This window comes from Panthera pardus, unplaced genomic scaffold, assembly GCF_024362965.1.
Source record: "Panthera pardus isolate Hobbes unplaced genomic scaffold, ASM2436296v1 HiC_scaffold_22, whole genome shotgun sequence".
Lineage (NCBI taxonomy): Eukaryota > Metazoa > Chordata > Mammalia > Carnivora > Felidae > Panthera > Panthera pardus.
In genome coordinates, this window is record NW_026526788.1 from 45,924,607 (window position 1) to 45,945,961 (window position 21,355).

General features: G+C 48.8%; 1 protein-coding gene across 1 annotated transcript in view; it reads right to left on the reverse strand.

The window, feature by feature from the left end:
- ARHGAP22 (Rho GTPase activating protein 22) overlaps positions 1-15,939 on the reverse strand; it is a 173,153-nt gene extending 157,214 nt beyond the window's left edge. Inside the window, 2 exon segments of the mRNA XM_019444877.2 lie at positions 11,883-12,044; positions 15,666-15,939. Of these exon segments, the coding sequence (XP_019300422.1) occupies positions 11,883-11,931 (49 nt within the window). The 5' untranslated portion in view covers positions 11,932-12,044; positions 15,666-15,939.
- Positions 15,940-21,355: the final 5,416 nt, after the last annotated feature.

Below are 21,355 nucleotides of genomic sequence, written 5' to 3' on the forward strand. Positions count from 1 at the left end.
ACGTTGAGCAGTTTGGTCAGGGTGAAAGGATTCTACCGCATTCTAACCCTAATGGGAGGCCTGGCTCCTCATAACAATGTTGCTTCCCGGGGCGCCTGGTGGCTCAGTTGGTTAAGTGTCTGACTCTTGATTTCAGCTCAGGTCATGATCTCAGGGTTCACTGACAGTGCAGAGCTTGCCTGGGATTCTCTCTCTCCCTGTCTCTCTGTCCTTCCCCTGCTTGTGCTTCCTCTCTCTCTCTCAAAATAAATAAATAAATAAACATCAAAAACTTGCAAAAAAAAGTGTTGCTTCTCTGTAAATAAGGTTGATTCGAACTAATTTGGATGTAAACTTTAAAAAATAAACAACAAAATTAAAAAAATAAATAAGGATGATTCTCCTTATTTTGACCACACCTGAGCCACTGTATTGAGAGAAGTGTAGGAAAAATATCCACACAAAGCACATGATGTTTTGTGACTGTCATGCTCTTCTGGTATCTGGTCACCAGAGGTCTTTTAGAAGGAGTCAGTCCAAGGAGGCCTTAGGGGTCATGGAAATTACTTAGACTTAGGTCCAGAAGACCTGAGTTCAAATTCATCGCCATGCCAATGGGTAGCTCTGGGAACTGGGATCAGTGGCTTGTGTTCGCTGAGCCTCAGTTCCCTCGTATGTAAAACAGGGACAACAGGGCTGTGGGAAATTAGACAACACAGAGGAAGTCCTGCGAACGAGCCCCTTTTCCATGACTCACCCCTTCACAGCAGGGATGAATATGTTATGATCAAATCACATTTATGAGCTCACACGGTGGAGCAGGGTCTGCCAGCGTGAACTTTGGTGGAGCTGAGGGCTGGGCTGTGGCCTAACGGAGGTCATGCAGGGAGTCTGGGTGGGGCTGAGATCGAAGTCCAGGTCCATCTGTCTCTGGGACTTACATCCTAATCATAACTCAACACTGCCACCAGGGCATGTTGCAGTGCATGAAATGGCTTCAGAAATATGCACTTGCTATTTGCAATATGCTCAAGTTAAGGGCCATTCCTTCCGGTGCTGTTATTTGGCATTTCCACTGTGAAGTGCTTTCCTAACTTTCCTTCGGCTTAAAGATGGCTGATTTTAGCAGCAATTAGACCAGATGGTGCTCACATTGCCTTTTCTTGCAAAGCAAGGGACTCCCTCTGCATGCACACTCGCCCAGGAAGGCTTTGCTGGGCCTTCCTTCTGGCTCAGGCCAGACAGGGGAGAGAAGCTCTCGTTGTGCCTCAGCTTCAAGGCTCCCAGGAGGTAGTCTCTGCTCTACACCTAACCGCACTCAGCCACCCAGGGTCCTAACAAAGGAGAGGATTTATACGTGCACAGCATGTCACCTAAAACAGAAAGTGCTTCCCCAAATGCTTGGCTTACCTCTAGGAAATCTAGCCTCAGGAGAGACCCAGGAAAATGAGCATCCAATACTTAGAAGCAGCCATGTCCCTCCTGTGATAGATTGATTGCAAAAATCTCCCAAATTCCTCAGCCCTCTCTGTATCCGTGAGAGACACGTGGCTCCATCACCCCAGATTTTTCCCTAGCGGATAGCCAGCAACCACCACAAAAGTGAGCGAGGCCATCCTTAACCAGCACCCCCACCATGGACTCCCCAGCCCCTGAGCACAGAAGACTGTGAAGGCCAGGAGACCTTGACCCATCAGCAAGAATAATTGCTTACTCTTCGAAGCTACTGCGTTTTATTGTTTGTTATACCGCAACAGCTAACCCCTCCTGCCCCCAAATTGCACCCAGTTCTAACACAGACTGTCCAACTAGGTCTGCTTGGTTCTGAACTTCTTATGCCTTGATTCCAGCCCAGGAGTCCTGACAGGGTGTTGGTGAGAAACAGGCTGGGTTTGAATCCTGACATCCCTACCCCCACCCACCAAGTCTTAGCCTCTCAGATCCTCCTTGGGATGAACGGATCCTTCTTGGGATCCTCCTTGGGATCCTCCTTGGGATGAGCAGCCCTCAGTGCTATTATGAAGACTTGGGAAGAAACAGATGAAGCTTAACATTGAGTACATTTTCTGTTTTTTTAAAATTTTTTTTAAATGTTTATTTATTATTGAGAGACAGGGAGAGACAGAGAGTGAGCAGGGGAGGGGCAGAGAGAGAGGGAGCCATAGAATCTGAAGCAGGTTCCAGTCTCTGAGCTGTCAGCACAGACCCTGACCTGAGTCTCGAACCCATGAACCATGAGATCACTACCTGAGTGGAAGTTGGACGCTTAACCGACTGAGCCACCCAGGCACCCCAACATTGAGTACATTTTCAATAAATGGTAGCTGCTGGGAAGTGTTCAAAGTTGATCTCAGTCACCGGTGTCCAATGATTTGGTCAATCGTGTCTATGTCATAAAACCTCCATGAAATCTGCCACACACACCCCGCCAATGACAAAGTTCACAGAGCTTCTGGCTTGGAGATGCTGAGATGGTGGCACGCCCAGAGAGGACATGGTTGCTCCGGGTGTCCCCCACCTTCACCCCATACCTTGGCTATGCATCTCTTCCCGTTGGGCTGCCCCTCAATTGTACCTTTTACAATAAACCGGTAACAGTAAGCCAAGCATTTTCGTGAGTTCTCTGAGCCATTTGAGTAATCATCAAAACTGAGAAGGGGCTTATGTGAATCCCTGAATTCATAGTCAAGCTGGACAGAAGTGCCTGGACAAGCCATTTGCAACTAGTGTCTGAAGTGGGGGCAGTTTTGTGGGACTGAGTCCTTAGCCTGCGGGATTTGTGCTAATTCTGGACAGCTAGTGTCAGAATTGAGTTGAATTGAATTGAATTGAATTGAATTGAATTGAATTGAATTGTTTTGATACCCAGTTGGTGTCAGAGAATCAGAGAGGGTAAGACAGATATCCAAGGCCGTTTTCCTCCCTCTAGATGTGAACCCTCAAGGCCAGGGCCTGTCACATTCTCTCCTGGGCCTACGCCCAGGACAAGGTTTGGGAGAGGGCAAAGAACCAGACATAGGGCAGGGGCTCTGGTCTATCCCAGGGCAGGGCAGTGGGGAGCATCTCAGGTCTGTGTCCATGGCATTTTTCTCCTCTCCCCACATTTTCAATTTTGGATATCAATCTCTGCCAATATCCCAAGGGACTTACAAGATTCCCAAATCTGTAATTCTGCACATACAGCATAAGAACCCCCTGGCGGGGCTGGGCATTTGGGTCCTGCTGACAGTGTACAAGGCTGAAGAGGTGCAGGAGGCTTCATTCAGGGCATGCTCTACGGTCTGGGCCTGGGGCTGGCCCAGCCTGGGAGAAGGACATGTCTGTCATTTGCAGAAAGGTACTGTCTAGCCTCAGGGCCCTGACCCTATACTGTGTGATACTCCTGTGTGGAGCATCGATCCCAAGGCAAAGGCTTGAACACAGTACTCTATGATTCAAAGAAAGGGGCAATGACCAGAGGAGGCAGCCGGGGACTGACATCAGGCCCATTTCTCCTGCTTGGAGTGGGCATGTGAATCTGGCCTGACCTCTCTGTTCAGGATGGCCCTCAATGCACTCATACATGCACGCATATGTGTCCCAGCCATGCACTCATACGGTCTCAGAGCCAGCCCTGACAGCAAGGCGACGCCGTCCCCAGTTACCATTTGCTGAGCACGTACCATGCACCAAGCCCTGATATTATGGTTCACACATATTACCCTCCAAAGATGTTTTAATTCCTGTTTTAGGAGGAAAGAAAGGCCCGGAGGTGGTAAATATGTGTTCAAGGCCACCAGCGAGCGGGGGCTAAGCTGCTATCTCAACCCCAGCCTGCTGAGGCATCTAACACCAGGTGGCTCTGTCCCTTTCTAGGGCCAAGGACTAGGCACAGGAGTCTGCCAGATGGCACCTGTGTGATGAAACTGACTGCTTACTCTCTTGGCTCCACCCTCCACCCCTGGGGTCCCCAAACCACAGGTAGGCCCAGAAATCTGCTTTCAAGGCCTCTGATTCCTCGTGGTGACCCCTGTTAGCAAACTGAAAGGATAAAGACTTCCGGAAGTCGTCAAATCACGGACTCAGTAATATCAGTTAAAGCATATTCATAACCAACAGGAATTCATCACAGAATGGGCTTAAACCCCTCCTCATTCTCCATGCAGCCCCCTGGAGTTACTTTCTTTGGTACAGGTAAGAGGTGGGGACAACAATCATATGTCTCGCAGGGGAGGGACAGAGCTCGCGTTGCCATCCATCAACCCCGGGGAGTCTGAGTGGAGAGAGGAATGCCACCCTCCAGAGGCAGCTGTGGCCCAATGACCGGACTCAGGGAGGAGCACACCGCACAGCTCTGACCCAGCACATCGGCCCCTGGGGGTGTATCCTTCAAATTCGTCACCTTGTAGAGAAAAGTGCATTCACGGCCTAGTTTATACCAGTGGGAATCTAGAGATGGCCTGTAGTGGGTTCTGCTATGCAACCCAGACGCCCCGAGGACTGATAGGCAGCCCTCAGCCTCTCCCTGTGGTGGAGATTTCCTCACCGCCTCACTAAGGTACCTCCCTTCCTGGGGGCAGCCGCCTCTGATGGCTGCTCAGTGTGGGTATGAAGGCCTGGCCTTCTCGCCCCAAGTGAGCACAGAGCTTGAGGTCCACCCCAGCCTCAGCTGGGTGGGCAGCTGACTGACGCCCTGTTGTACCTATGTCACAATCCAGCCTCCCTCTCAGCTCGGTCCTGCTTGCTGACTCCCCGCAGCCTTGGTCCAGTGAACTTCCTCCATGCTGATCCCTACCTCAGAGCCACTGGACATAACTCATGGTATAGTCATAAAGTCCTTAATATACTCATTGGAGTTATTTTACATCCCCCGCCTTACTTCTTATTTATTTATTTTTTAATGTTTATTTATTTTTGAGAGAGACAGAGAGAGACACAGAGCATGAGAGGGGGAGGGGCAGAGAGAAAGAGGGAGACCCAGAATCTGAAGCAGGCTCCAGGCACTGAGCTGTCAGCACAGAGCCCGATGCAGGGCTCGAACCCACGAACTGTGAGATCATGACCTGAGCTGAAGCCGGACGCTTAGCAACTGAGTCACCCAGGCGCCCCCAAATCCCCTTCCTAACAATTCCAAAATCTCTGCCGTGACTGAGTCTGATTCTGATACTTGGCTAGAGCTGCCTGGGGCTGGGTATTTACTTTCTCTAAGTCAGTTAGGCTCTGATAACACCCCATCGGGTTGGGCTCTGATTAACTAGTTTCTTCTGAGGTCAGGCCTTGTTAAGAACAGAGCACTCTCCTGGGGCACCTGGGTGGGCTCAGTGGGTTGAGTGTCTGACTCTTGGTTTCGGGTCAGGTTATGATCTCACAGTTTGTGAGTTGGAGCCCCATATTGGACCCTGCACTGATGGCACGGAGCCTGCTTGGGATTCTCTCTCTCTTTCCCTCTCTCTCGTTTCCTTCCCCACTTGTGTTCTCTCTCAAAATAAACAAATAAACTTTAAAAAAAACAAAAAGAACAGAGCACTCTGGTGTATTTCAAAAATGGTTCCTTTTCCTCTCCTCCCGCTGACATTTACTGTGGGAACCTGGTCAAACTCTTGGTGGTAAATCTCAAGATACTGTGGGACTCTCCTAATGATTGGGTTTCCCCTGGAGCTCTTACCTCTCAGTTATCCACACCGAACCTCCAGCAATTCGTCAGTTACACTGCAGGTTTTGCTTCGCTGGCCCTGGTTCCCAGGGCGGCTTCCTATTACATGTGAATCCCTGCTGTAGTAAGTGGTGACTCCCTGTGCTTGCCTGTCTGTCCCCAGTCTTGGAGGTAGTGGTTTGCCCTGTGTCCTCCCTTCTCTTATGGATCCTAGAAGAGTTGCTGATTTTTCAATGTTTAGCTGGTACCTGGTCTTAGGACAGAGTGGTGACTTCCAAGCTCCTTACATATGCAACTGTCTAATACTTAGTTTATCTCTTTAGGCTGTCTTTTTTTTTTTTTTCTTGCTTTTTTAGCATGCTTTGTAATTTTTGGTTGGAAGCCATACCTAATGTATTGAGCAACAGAAACTGAAGTAAATAGATCTTAGTTTGAGGTTTTATGTTAACTTGGCTGGGCACTGTGCTGTGATTAACGTTTATCATATCTTTAGGTGCCAGAGGCTTCCATTTTTCTAGCTTCCTTATTTTCTTTTCTTCTCTACTGTCTTTAGGTTTCCCTAAGAACTCCTTCCTAAATAGATCCTGTGTCTTACAGCTCTTTCAGTTGCGACATGTGGTTATACTTGAGCCCTGCTGATGTGTTGGGAAGGTGTGAGGAGGAGAAGCATTTTATAATCTTGTCTAATCATCAGTCTTTTTGTGGGCCTGAGTCCCTGGGCTATGACCCTCAGAACTATTAAATAGGCCACTCTTCCCCTCACCCCCGGTGAGAGGGAAGTCTAGAGGAAGCTGGAGTTGGCGAACGAACTTCTAGAGGAAGTTGGAGTTGGAAGGACTAGTTGGAGTCCTTCCACTAGGCTGCTGTGGCTCTGGTGAGATGTTTTACTTGGAGGGCAGGACTTTCTTATGGGTAACATTCTGGTCATGTTGCCAAGTGGTTACTTTTCCCTTTCCCCTGTCCAAAACATACAGGAATTTTTCTTGATTCTTCATCTTGAGACTCTGGTGCAGTTCCTGGAGGCAAAACCCATGAAAGTGTTCTCCTCTCCCCCGCCCTGCTAATTCTGGGCTTCCAGGAGTTTCTCACTCTCAAGCGAATCCACACTCAGCCTCCAGAAGTTAGTCAAATTTAGCATTTAAGTGTTCATACCAGATTATGATTCTAGTGGCTTCTGCATCAGGTAGACTGATCTTGGCTGTTATTTTACGAATTGCCTACGTCTTTAGATTTGAGGTGGTGGTTTGCCCTGTGGCTTGAATTTTCTGATGGGTCTAAGAAAAATCATTGATTATAAGTTCATTTATAGTCTTCCTTGTTGTATGGGTGGGAGTGACAATTTCTACGCTCTTCCCATGTCAAACTTCATAGCTGCTGCAGAATGACTATTCTTTTTCAAACAACTCCTACTGTACCTCCTACCTTCCTGTCTCTGGAAGATCCTGATTCACCTCTCAGAGGCCCTTGGTCCACATGGAAGACTTCGAAGAGCAGCTTCCTCTAGATCCCTCCATTAGATTCTAACAAGTGATGAATGAGCTCCAGGAAGTGGGCATTTTTATCGGTTTTGTTACCAGCTGTATCCCCAGTGCCTAGAACACTGCCTGGCACAATGATTGAGTGCTGAGTGGCCAAATGAACTACCAACCCTTCGTTAGAGATCCCGTGAGTGAACTTCCCAGACTTGTCACCTTTAATGGCCCCAGCGAGCTTTCATCTCTATGACAGTCTGACTTTCTCTGGGATCCTCAGTTGACTGGTATTGGATTTGCATTCCCTGAATGCTGGAGAAATAAAATGGGGTGCCTGACTCCAAGTATGGGGTCCTTGTCCCCCTACACAGAGTCTCCATCAGGCACAAGCTGGTCATTCTGCTTTCTTTTCAAAAAATTACCATGGGGCGCCTGGGTGGCTCAGTCGGTTAAGCGTCCGACTTCGGCTCAGGTCACGATCTCGTGGTCCGCGAGTTCGAGCCCCGTGTCGGGCTCTGGGCTGATGGCTCAGAGCCTGGAGCCTGCCTCCGATTCTGTGTCTCCCTCTCTCTCTGCCCCTCCCCCGTTCATGCTCTGTCTCTCTCTGTCTCAAAAAAATAAATAAAAAGCATTAAAAAAAAATTAAAAAAAAAAAATTACTGCCGTTAGCCAAATACTGCCCATTCACCCTTCTAGGTACGTCGTAGTACTATGTTTCCTGAACTCTTTATGGGTAGTTGGACAATGAGTTGACAATGAGTGTGGCATGCAGGACTTCCAGACCAAGGATTTTATTGCTGGCCTGAGACTTTTCTAGAGCTCAGTCGCTCCCTTTACCCCCTGGCCTGGCCACCTGCAACACGTGAGATCATTGTCTCATCAGCCTGGATCTTTGAGTCACTGTGATGGTCAGGCGACCCATGACTCAGTTACTGAATATCCTATCCTATCGGGACACAGACAGGTGGTCAGTTGAAGCCTTGAAAGAAGATGGCATTTGGGTCAAAGTCTGAAGGAGGTCAGTGTGTGAGTCACGTGGATGTCTGGGGGAAGGGGCACTTCAGAGAGAGGGCAGAGCACATGCAAAAACCTGGCACATCTGAGGAGTAGCAAAGAAGCCAGTATTGCTGGTGCCTAGCAAGTGGGGGACATGGGAGATGAAGTGACGGGTAATGGTGAGTCAGATGGAGTGCTGACACGGGAATCCACTGGGATGAGCTCAGCGAGTGACACTCATCAGATTTAGGCTTTAAGAGCCCCATTCCAGCTGCAGTATTAAGAAGAGAGGGATGGGGGCGCCTGGGTGGCTCAGTGGGTTGAGCGTCCAACTTCGGCTCAGGTCATGATCTCACTGTCTGTAAGTTTGAGCCCCCCGCGTCGGGCTCTGTGCTGACACCTCAGAGCCTGGAGCGTGCTTCGGATTCTGTGTCTCCCTCTCTCTCCGCCCCTTCCCCGCTCAACTCTGTCTCTCTCTGTCTATCAAAAACAAATAAACATTAAAAAACAAATTTTAAGAAGAGACGGATGGGCTTCCATGGTCAGGGAGACCAGTAAGGACGTCTTTGTAAGAATCTAGGTGACAGCTGACTTCATACCCTGCTGCCACATCAGTCTTCCTATAAATAATTCTTCTTCTCCTGTTTTATTGGGATATAATTGGCACCCAGCACTGTATGGGTTTAAGGTGTACAAAAAACAGTTTGATTTACGTCTATTGTGAAATGATCACTGCCATTTAGTTAACACCCACCATCTCATATAGCTACAAAATGAGAAAATCATTCCTTATGATGATAACTCTTAGGCTCTACTCTCTTAACTTCTAAATATATCACTACAGTCACCACATTGTACATTCCAGCCCTCTTGTTTACTACCTGTTTATCTTATAACTGGAAATTTGTATGTTTTGACCACTTTCTCCCAATTACCCTCCCCCCACCGGCCCCACCTCCAGTAACCACAGATCTGATCTATTTTTCTTTGTTTTTGAAATTGCAAGTATAGTGACATATAATATTATACATTTCAGGTGTCCTATAATTCTGATCCAAAGAGTCCTACGCTTACAACCTTCAATAGCTCCCTCTTGCCCATGAAAAAGAGTCTGACATAGTATGAACCTATCTCTCCTCCGCTGCTTCCCTCCCTATGATTTCAGTTCCTGTCTCTCTGAGTCTCCTATTCTCCCAGTGCACACTCTTGCCTCCCCATCTGGGTTCTTGTGGTTTCCTCACGTCCCCGCCATCCACAGCAGGGAGGGGAGAGGAGATGTTTCAGAGAAAGACCAAGTGAGCAAAGCCCGAGTTGGGAGGACGCTGGAGAGGGTTGTGATGGAGGATGACCAGTCTAAGCTGCTCCCTGATCTTGGTCCTGAAGGTTAGCTTGTAGGCCAAGGAGCTGGGATCCTGAAGGGATGACCAGACTCAGAGCAGCCTTCCCTTTCCTTCTGGACTCTCTGGCTCAGCATGGGCAGAGGTTATCATCTTTCTGCCCACCGTGATTTGGACCTGCCATGGGGAGGAACCAGGGGGGTCAGCTAACTGGGGGAATCCAGCAGTCCGTGGGACAGAACTGGGCAGACCAGTGGGCAGCAGTGTGGGAAGCTGGGGAGCAAAGAGGCTGCAGGTGGTGAGAACGGGCAGGGTCATGCCACAGGAAACACTTACAAGTCGCGGAGCCGAGGGCTCCAGCCTTATGGCTGGGTGACAGGTCTCCCCAAGTGGGAGACCAACGTACTGGCTGGCCTCTGGTTTCCTGGTATATGGCAGGTCCTTGACCTGACAAAACTCTGGGCAGAGTGAAGAAATGTACAGCAGCACAACTTTACCCCGAAGGATCTTCCATTTGCCCCCCAGTCTCCCAATTTAATTTCAGTTAAAAGCAAGCTCCCGCTCCCAAATGGGCTCCTCCAGAATCTATGGTGAGAGAGAGAGGAGAGAGAAGGGGGAGAGTCAGAGAGAGAGACAGAGAGACAGAGAGAGACAGAAAGAGAAACAGAAAGGGAGAGAGACAGAAGGGTGGACCCAGAGAGACCAAGGATGAGAAGAAACTGCTTCCTCTGTACTGCCCAACTTTCCTCTTTTTCAGAAGCCTTCTATGGAACAGCATGGCTGGCCCGTTTTTTACAAAGCTGCCGAGCTGTTGGTGGCCACATAATGATTTTAAAATTAAGTCTAAAGGAATGAAGTACTGATATGTGTTCCCATGTGATCCATCTCAAAAACATCACTCTAGACACAAAAGGACACATGTTCTATGATTGCATTTATATGAAATATCCAAAATTGGGAAGTCTTAGAGATAGAGAGCGGATCAATGGTTGCCAGGGCTGGGGGAGGTGGGGAGCCTCTGCTTAGCTGGTATGGGGTTTTCTTTTTGGGTGGTGAAAATGCTTTGGAACTGGAGAGAGGTGAAAGCTGCACAACGTTGTGAATGTGTGAATCACCACTGAATTAACTGTTCGGTTTAAAATGGTTAATTTTGTTGTGTGAATTTCACTGCCATTAAAAATTTAGTTCCATCAGCTTCTTTAAATTCAGGTATCTCGTGCCATATCTCATTTTTCCCCCCAAAGAATTATCATCTCTACTCTGAAGCTGGGGGGTACGTATCTGCTATGCCGTGAAAATCTGGTGGCCAGAACCTTCCACAAAAGCAAGTGACTTTTCCTTTCTAATCAGATGATGCTATAAACCCAGCTGAGAGGAAAATACCTGGAGATTTTACAGCCCCCTAATGCGTTAGAACCAAACAGAACGAAGGGCTAATTTCAGCTGTTTCCCACCCCTATTGTAGAAAGGGAGACAGACGCAGGATGTTAAACATTATGAGAAGTGTCCCGTAGCACGTGTCCAGCCCAGAGTCAGATCCAGGCGACCTGGCTTTGTGACCACAGAGCTTGACTCCTCATCCCTACAAATATCCACTCAGACCCCAGCAAGGGCTGCTGTGTACGGTCTGAGGCCTCCCAAGCTTCGGTCTGGTGGTTCCTTGGCCCTGGCTGCTTATGAGTTTCATCTGGGAATTAAAAAATATGCTGATGTCTGGAACCCACTCCAGACCAGCCTCCGAGTATTTAAAAATACCTGTGGATTTTTAAAAGCTCCTTCATGAGTCTAACGTACAGCAAGGTTGAAGACCACTGTCTGCATTTCTGCCTCTAGTATCTGGGATTTCAAGCACCATCTGATGAAGGTGTCCAGGTCCAGGGAACATGGAACACCATTGCACAATGACCCAACCAGCACCCGCGTGATCCCCCCCAAGAAGCATCTGCACGACCACCCACACAGCACCTGCATGTGACCCCCCCCCCCCCGAGGGTTGTTTCACTTGGCCTAAGTCACCTCCTGCCACTTTAATGGGGGCTACTGAACCATCTCATCGTTTCTGAATTAACTGCTTGGCTGGATGGCTTCCAAGCAGGATGCACAGCTTTCCCTGTGAAGGACCTGCCTCTTGCCCCCTCCGTCTTTGGGCACCGCGGTCCTTACAGATTCTGAATGTCAACAGAGCTTTGAGTCACTGGAGTCAGATCCCTCCGACAATCATGGTCATGTTGAAGGCTCTGTGTTTCAGGCAGACACAGAACAGCTCCCAAGTTCAGGGGTGAGGGCTGTGCCATCAGCCGGTGTCCAACCCTCGACCACAGATGCTCCTAGATACTTGCAGCCCACGAGGCCAAGACAGCTCCTCGAGTGACCCCATCTCTCAGCCTCAAGTGACCCCTATCTCTCAAACATGAAGCCCAGAGCAAAGGTAATCATACTCCACATAGAATAGAATAAAATTCTTACCGAAATATCTGGCTGCAAATGTTCTTTTGCTGGAAGCTGTCGGCAGCATAATGAAGCTGGCAGTCTATGTGCAAATTTCTTGTATATCCTTTTTATAAAGAACCAACCACATCCTCAAGCAGACAAGCTAATTCCTGTTTTCCAGTAACAGGAGATCAGCATCTATAGAAAAGAAATATATTTAGAATGCCCTTTATCTGGTGTTTTCTTGGATTTCAAACAAGAACCCGTGCCGTGAGGAATTAGTCCCTTAAATAGGAGTGTACCCAGGGATCTTGGAATGGCCTTGGGCAAGTCACGGGACCTGTGGGTGTTAGTTCCTCAAGTCTGTAAAATGGGAACAATAATGACAACTACCCCTCAGGGCAAGCAGAGCATCAACAAGATGATGGCAGTAAAATAGCAAAGCCCTTCACACGTCAGATGCTTTGCTCGATCTTTTCCATCAGCTGACCTGGATTCAAAAGGAGCTGTGTTTTTTCACGCAGCCTAGAAAATGCTACAAACAGCAACCTGCAGGTACGCAGTGTGGCTCTCCTCTGGTGCGCACCACAGTCCTGCTAGTGGGGAGACTGAGGACATGGTCCTCGTGCCCAGTCGGAGAGACAAACCCCCAAAGCACCCAGTGGCAGATCCTCAGCTCTGTGCTTTTGTTCAGTTTTTGTTCAGCAGCATCACTGCACGGTTTACGTTTGTGGAAAATCGAGAAGAAAATCCCAATTACAAAACGGCCAAGTGACATTCAGGCAGCCATCGACATCACTGACACAGTGGTCTTGGCCATCTCAGGGAAAGGCAGTTCCAAGGGGTGTTGTGATTCCATTTAAATACATACGGAGTTTATTCTCCATATTTATGAGGGTTGCTGGAGGGGTTGTGGGAGGGGGGATGGGTTAAATGGGTCAGGGGCACTAAGGAATCTACTCCTGAAATCATTATTGCACTATATGCCAACTAATTTGGATGTCAATTTTGAAAAATAAAACAATAAAATGAAATACATATGGAGTTTACAGGGGCGAGGAGCAACCCCTAGAAGGACAGCTACCAGAATGTTCTTCCTAATCCCCTTCTTGTCTCCTTTGCTCTCCTGCCTCTGCAGGGTTGCGCTTGTATCGTGTTTGTGATCACAGAACCAGTCCCTGTCATGCAGATAAAACAAGCGTGGCCCGCATTCATTGCGGGCAGATCCCTTCCACCCGCAGGATGCCGGAAAGCAGGGAGTCGGGCCATCACGGACACAGGAGGTGGAGGCAGGGCTGTGGGCTGCCAGATAGCACTGTCAGTAGGCTGCATCGGGACAGTGCCATCATGCTCCAGTCGTGGCCATCTGCGGATAGTTCCAGCTGCTGTCATTCTCTAAGGGGAGCATAGGGACCGTACAGAGGAATTGCCAAGTGGTGCCTGTGGGGAGGGACCGGGAGCAGCTGGCAGCCACGAAGCCACACGGCTTGAAGAGAGCAGCAAAGTCCCAAACCCGAGGCTGGGGTGGAGCCCAGCCAAGGAGCTACAGGAGCAGAGTGGCAAGCAGAGAACTCTGGAGCTGGGACCCACCCCGGAGACCCTCAGGGACCCAGAGTGACATTTCTTTGTGTTCTCTTAGCACACAGGACTGGGAGGGTGACGGAGGGGAATGAAGAGTGACAGGAAGAAGCCCTTTGCATGACCTGGTGTAACAGGGGCTTTAGAATTAAAAACTCTGGGTCTGTGTCCAGGTTTTTTCTTTTTCTAGTAGTATGAATTTGGACATGCTACTGAAATAGGGTTACCAGATTTAGCAAATAAAAATACAGAATGCCCAGTTATATTTTTAGTGTAAGTAGGTTCCAAAAATTGCATGGGACATAATATCTACTTTCATAGTATTAAAGGTATTCATTGTTGGTCTGAAATTCAGATTTAATGGAGTGTCCCATATTTTATCTGGCAACCTTATATTTATACCTTCTGAGTATCCATTATTATCTTTGGTCAAAAGAAAATAATCAAGTAAGAAACTTGCAGTTGTTGGAAACAAAAACAACAATTAAAATTGGCTTAAAACATAAGGGCAGATTTATTGGCTCCTTTAGTGGGAAAGACCTTATAACATGGACTTCAGGTCTGGTTGGATCCAGCAGCTTGATAATGTCAACCAAGTCTGGTTCCCTCCCACCCTCAAGTTCCCCTGTTTGTTTCCTGGGGTATCTGTTTCATCCACACCAATTAGGAAACACCAAAGTTTCCTAATTATTAAAAATGCTGGATACCAGCTTTAGGAGCTAATATTTTCTCCTTCAGGTCTAACAGGAAGAGAGAACATACCTTTTGGTGTCTCTCTTTGAAATGCTGGGAAGCTTCCCTTCCCTGCTTTCCCAAACATCTCTTGCCTCATGGCCTTGACTGGGCAATCAAATTCATCCTCGAATTAGTCCTGATGGCTGGGGAATGAGATGTACATATTGGCTAAACCAACCTGGTCTCATCCCAGGAGCTGGGTGGACTTGGATTTCACAAGGTACCTGGGCTGGTATAGGAAAGGGACAGATGCTAGAATACATGCCAGGGCACTGTGACCAATGTGGGGAGAGGGACTCCAAATACAGTGACTACTGCAGATTGCTGTAGGGATAGAATAGATGAGACTGACCTCATGTATGTGTGTTGTGTGTGGGGGGGGGTGGAGAAAGAGAGAGACGGTGAGTAAAATGTTAGTTCTTCCCCTTGAATGTGCTGATCACCCTTACTTTCTTTCTCAGCCCCTACCTTTCTCCTGGCCAGATGTAGGACCCAATCTCAGCTCTGCTATCACAGAGCAAAGAGGCCCTCCAGTGTGCTAAGCCTCTGTCCTGGCTGTGCCATGTGCCCTGGGCAGGTCTCTCCCCTCACTGGCCCCCATCTACATCAGGGGTGTGTGTGTGTTGGGTGGGGGGCATGATTATACCAGGAGGGCTCTGGTTAGGGGAGTGACCTTTGCAGACCTCAGCCTGCAGTGAGGATGCCAAGGTTCCAGGGCGTGGGCGTTTGCTTTGGGGGAAACACAGGTGGAAGGGCAGATAAGGTGGGCCTTGCCTGCCAGCCTTGGGGAGAGGGGAAGCGATCTCAGGGGCAGAGGGGACAGGAGAACTGCTCTCCAAGTACCCAGCCTAGTCCTTTCCTTCCCCTCACCCATCATTCTTGGCAGCAGTGTTCAAGGGCAGGCCACATCCCAGGTAAGCTCAGTACAGCTGGGGCACTGCCCCCACCCCACCCCCTTGCTGAGCAGCACAGCACAAGGCAGTCCAGGGGAGCTGGGGGATGACTCAGCCAGGAACAGTTTGGTTGGTTCCAGCCACACGGCCAACCGGCTCATTGTGGGAGAAGGTACTGGGAGCACCGGGTCCTCCTGGACTCAGGCCAGGATGCCCTGCACGGGGCATGCCCCGACCGGCAAACGTTATAAATAACGACAATGGCACTCAGTAGGCGCCGACTGTGGAGCAGATACATGAACCTGACAGTACGCCGAGGTGGACTTGTGAGTCACCCCATCACAATTGAACGTGGTGGAGGTGGGACATTCAGACCCACGGCGCTCGAGCCCTCGCTGCTCCCCCATCCTCTAGGGCGGCCGAATGGCCCCGCTGTCCTGCACTGGCCTGGGCACACGTTCACCTTGTGGCCCCTCGCTCATCCCCGGCAGCCTGGGGCTGCGCCTGCATGTGAGCCGTGAGAACGAGCACCCACCACCCGGCGGGCATCCGGGCCCAGGCAGGCAGACGTCCAGGAAAGCTGCCTGGGTGCTGCCGGCTGGGGTCTGCTCACCTGGGACCCGAGCCGGACACCTCCGTCTCCGCCGCCCTGGCGCCTGCTTGGGATCCTTCCTCTGGCACCGCCTGGAGGGAGCGCTTGGGCTCCCTGCCCCCGCTGCTCACCCTGTGGCCATGGCCGTGGCCTTGGCCCTGCCCCCGGCCCCCCCCATGTGACGAGCGGGCAGGGGAGGCGGGCAGGACCAGGAGGAAGCTGTCCCGGCCCAACATCATCAGTCAGATGCAGGCTCCCTGGCTCCTCGGTGCCTCTGGGGACGCTGCGTTGCTGGCGGTCCTTGGCCTGGTAAGAGCCTGCGGCTGCCCCGCCTGAGGAAGCCTTGCCCCGCCAGGCTCACCTCTGCCAGGAGGGGCTGCGGCAGGCAGGCCCAGGAGTGCACGCCCGCCAGGAGTTCGACTTGGTGCAGCGCGCCCCCTGGCGGGCACCAGCAGGCACAGCCTCACACTCCTGGGGCCTATGGCCTCACTTGCGGGGGGAGGGGGGAGCCTCTCAGTGGCTCCCCCTCACCTTCTCTGGGGTCACATGTAGGTAGGGTGTGGTAGGGTGTGTACATTTCCTGGGGATTTCCACACGGAGTCTTCCCGAATTCTGCACAGCTGGCCAGTCTTGTGTCTTCAGTATGGGCAGGAAGGTGGGGCTGTGGGGCTGGAGGTCATTAGCAGGGTAGGAGCCCTCAGGTTGTGGGAGAGGATAAGGGGGGTGGGGTGGGGGTGGGGGAATCTGAGCCACTTTCCAAGAAACCAGCATGGCTTAAATCTCCCTACATCGTGCATTGGGAAACTGAGGTCGGAAAGGTTCAGTGAATTTTCTAAGGGGACAGATTACAAATGGCATTGCTGAGATTTGAAACCAAGGCCAGCTGATTAAACATCTTTTGAAAGCCAAGGCCACGGGGAGAAATAGGAAGGTAGCCTTTAGTGACCTGGCTTCCCAGTGGGGCTCTGGTGGGCAGTTCCTTTCTCTGAGGCTGGGCGGGCCTCCCCCTTCCCTGGACTCAGTGTGGCCCTTTGCTCTTGGTCTCCCTGACCAAAGCAGGGTGGCTAGCCATCGACTGGTAGCCTTCGAAAGTCTGATCTGACATCTGGGCAGAGCTGGGGCTGGGGTGAGAGTCTCTGTCAGTCCAGTCTCAGGGAAGTGGTGATGGCAGAGGCAGGCCCATCCTCTACCCTAAAAACACTGCCCTTGGAGGCCCCTGGGAGTGGGGGCAGGGTGGGCAGTGGTGGAGAGTGGTTGCTGGCAGAGGCGAGGAGGCACACACCCTGTTGCAAGGCCAGAGCTCAGGGCTCGTGAGAAGCGAGGTGTAGTGTGCTGTTCTTAGAGCCTGTCAGTCCCCACTGCTACCGTGGATGCAACTGGAAAGCAGCGTTCTAGGCCTCCTTTGGGCATGCACCGTGGAAGGCTATTGCCTCCATCCAGGCTTGCTGGAGGAGGTGTGGGGGCTGCAGTGGAAGGAGCGACGGCACTGGAGTCGAGCAAAGGTGGCTTTGATTCCTGCCTGGACGCCTCTTAGCTGGGTCACTGGTAAGTTTCACTGCCTCTCTGAGACCCATCTCCCATGACGGCAGTGGGGATTGAGTGAGGGCAAAGAAGGTAGCTAAGTGCTCTGGACCTGTCCTAATGGCGGTGATGCAGCTACACTTAACAGGAGACCAGGAAGCGCCTGTTTCCTCCATCATCAGACGCAGCATTAGCTAGGGCAGTGTTTTGTTCTCAAACTGGGTCTCCTGCCCATTTTTATAAATCCCGCACTTTAATTTACATTACATATTAAAAATGAAGCCGTTTTTATAAGGTGGGGTGGTTACTGTATAATCAAACATTCCTAGGCGATCTCAGGGCCTGACTTTCCATTTGTGCTTAAAATGGAATTGACAGCAAGAGAATGTGTGTGTCTTTAATGTTTATGTTGGGCTCTGGTGTAGAGGGTCTCTGTGGGAGCCAGAAGCCGTACCATGGCTGCCTCTTGGGCCTTTTCTGGGGCCTCCCAGGGAACTGAGTGGGAACCCTCAGTCCTAGCCAGGAACCTGTCACCATCAGTGAACCGACTGGCTTCTGTGAAGTTAGAGTCCTGTGTAAGGGAAGCCCCCGGAAATCATGGTGGCCACAATGATCCTCTGGAGGCCTCTTATCAATGACCTGTTGAACCCCAGCAGTCGCAAATTCAGCCAGAACCACACTGTAGGTCACATTATATTAAGAATTCTTAGGGGACTTTTGGCTTGGTTTTAACATAGCAAAGTTTCGTTTTCCTAGTTGTTAGAAGTTACAAACATTGGAAGGATACATATTATTTTATGTATACAAATATTTAATTTGATGATGGAATCAGAGGATTGTTTCCTCCTTCTGAAGAGGACTTCCCATTACTGAATAGAAGAAATGCTAAACTAATTTTGTGTGTATATGTATATATATATGTGTGTGTGTGTGTGTGTGTATATACATATATATATATATATGTATATATATGTATATATCTCCTGACTGTAATTGGAAATTGTGGCCACATGATGGTGCTCTCAGCACACTACTTATGGTGTGTGTGTGTATACATATATATATATATATATATGTATATATATATATATATATGCATGTGTGTGTGTGTGTGTGTGTGTGTGTGTGTACATGCGCTTTCCAGCAGGTCACTGCCATTGCTGAGGAAGTCCTTCTGAGGAGGGGCTCTGTAGACCTCAGGGGGCTCAAAGGAATCACTTGTATAGTACCCATGGGAAACACATACTTCTGGGGAATTGGATGCTGGGACAAGGGTGAGGCTAGTGAGGCAGCCAGGGTGCAAATTTGAAGGAGGCAATGAATGCCTCACTTACTTCCCAGTGGTCCAGGACCTGGCCTACTGGGCTGAAATGAATGGTACAGCCCCTGGGGAATGCCTCCCTAAGGCCTTAGGGGAGAGGAAGATGCTTTGACCATGACCCTGGTCAGGTAGTGCTCACATAGCAGAGGCCTTAAGGCCCCTCATCTCTCCAGAGAGTGTGGCCAAGACAGTCAGATATACATTCTCGGAGAGGATGAGAGGAATGGGCAAGGTGCTGCTCATCCGAAGTCCTGCTCTGGGTCAGAGGCCAGTGTGAGCATGGTGACCAGCCACAGAGAGGCTGGCGGGGTGTGGAAGCCTGCTCGCCTGTCTGCAGCTTGCCGGCCCCCGCCTTCCACAGCTCCTGCCCCCCGCCACTCCCGCTGGGGTGGAAGAGGCCACAGTGGAGCAGCTGTACTCCAACAGAGGCATGGAGGTCCTTGTACCTGTGGCCGGTGGGGCTCTGCCCGGGCCTGGGTCCTTGCTATCACTAGTGACACTGAGAGAGTCAATGCAGCCTTCAGCATGGCCTCTGGAAGCTGTATAGAAAGCTGAGCTGCAAAGAAGGCCTGAGTGTCAGGTGTACAGGTGGACGAAGAAATGGGCAGACATTTTGGTAAACCTAAATTATCATCGTATGTAAAACAAATGAGAACAATGAATTAAGGCAGGGGTGTGAAGAACAAGGTGGAGTGGGTATTGCATATGACGCAATATCTAATACGGAATATAATCACATGGAAGAGGAGAATGGGGGAGAATTAGAAGCTCCAGACTCCTGGGTACCTGGGGCTGTAACTCTAGATGAGCACGTCCCATAGAGATATCATGCGAGCCACACATGCAGTTAAAATTTTTCTAGTAGTTATGTTGAAAAGGGAGAGAGGAAATAGTTTAATAACATATTTTGTTGAATACAATATAGGCAAGATATTATACATTTGACCCTTGAGCAAGTGGGGGGGTTCAGGGTGCTGATGCCTCCCACAGTCAAAAATCTGCTTTCGACTCCTACAAATGTCACTACTAATAGTCTATTGTGGATTGAAAGCCTTACTGTTAACGTAAACAGTCGATCAGCACATATTGTGTGTGCTATATATCTTATATACTTTATTCTTACAATAAAGGAAGCTAGAAAAAAGAAAATGTTATTACGAAAATCATAAAGAAGAGAAAATACGTTTACAATACTGTATTGTATTTATCAAGAAACCCGTGTTGTTCAAAGGTCAACTGTCACTTCAACATGAGATCAACATCCTATTTTTGAAAAATTTTATACTCTTTCTGTACAAAGTCTTCCAAATCTGGTGTGTATTTTAACACTTATACTGCATCTCATTTTGGATGCTAAATTTCCATTGGAAAATTTTGATCTATTTAGATTTCACAAAATTTAGAGTTGGAAAAGACAATTTGCCTATCCAAATTGTTCCAAACATAGGAAAAACTTGCCAACAACTGGATCGTGTATCAGTTTTAAAATTAAGATGAACATTCATCAACATGAAAAATTTAATTGTCTATTGATCCCATTTCAAACGTTCAGTAGTCAGAGGTGGCTGGTATCCCTGCTGTAATGAACAGCTCAGCTCTAGACTTTTCAAAGTCAAGTACACATGTTGAAATTTTAATAACAAGAATAGAAATAGAGTGTATAACTTCCAAACCAGTAGAGGGAGATAAAGACCGACAAAACAAAACAAAACAACCCAAGAAACTTAAAAAGTTCAACAGAAGGAAGAAAGGGAGGAAAAAAACTTAAAAATCATGGTAAACAGACATACAAAAGAAGGTAAAGAGTGGGTATAAACGTATCAGTGACCATAGTAAATATAAACAGATCAAGCTCATATATTAAAAAAAACAGAGGTGCTTAGGTTGGATTACAAAAAAATCAAATTATAGCTGTTTGCCAAGAGACAGACCTAAAATATAAGAACACAGAAATATTGGAAACAGATGAATTGAAAATGATACACCAGCCAAAGAGTAGCTAAAAGAAAACTGCTTTTGTGATATTACTAAAAGAGAAAATGGACTGAGGAAGAGCCTTCATGAGGATAAAGATTACTGTCAGTATAAGACAATAAAAAAAATAATTCACAGAGATACAAAAGTCTTATACTATAAATACTCAAAGAAGTGTGAAAGGAAGGGAGCTCCTGGGTGGCTCAGTCAGTTAAGCATCTGACTCTTGATTTTGGCTCAGGTCATGATCTCACAGTTCACGGGTTCAAGCCCCACATCAGGCTCCCTGCTGTCAGATCCTCTGTCCTCCACTCTCTCTGCCCCTCTCCCTCTCATGCTCCCTCTCTCTCTCAAAAATAAATAAACATTAAAAAAAAAAAAAAAAAAAGATAGGCCTGAACCTGCAAACCAAACCCATGACATTTGCTTTTTCTTTTGAGGATGTAGGGCAAGAGATGTGGCTTCTGGACAGGGCTAGGCTAGCAAACAAATTCTATTTATTTATTTATTTATTTATTTATTTATTTATCTATTTATTTATTTTGTGTGTGAGAGAGAGAGGGTTTGAGCATGTGCAAGTGGGGAGTGGGGAGAGAGACAGAGAGAGAGAGAGAAAGAGAGAAAGAGAGAAAGAGAGAGAGAGAGAGAGAGCGAGCCCAAGCAGGCTCCCATGCTGTCAGTGAGGAGCCTATCACAGAGCTGACTGCGGGGCTGGGTCTCATGAACCATGAGCTCATAACCTGAGTTGAAACCAAGAGCGGAACTGACTGAGCCACCCAGGTGCCGCTAGCAAACAGATGTTTAAAGTCAAGGCCGTGGGTCCTGCTGGGCCAGCACTTTGTGTAAATCTCGAGAGACAGGGGCACTTGTTCTTTAACAGATTTTTGTTGTGTAT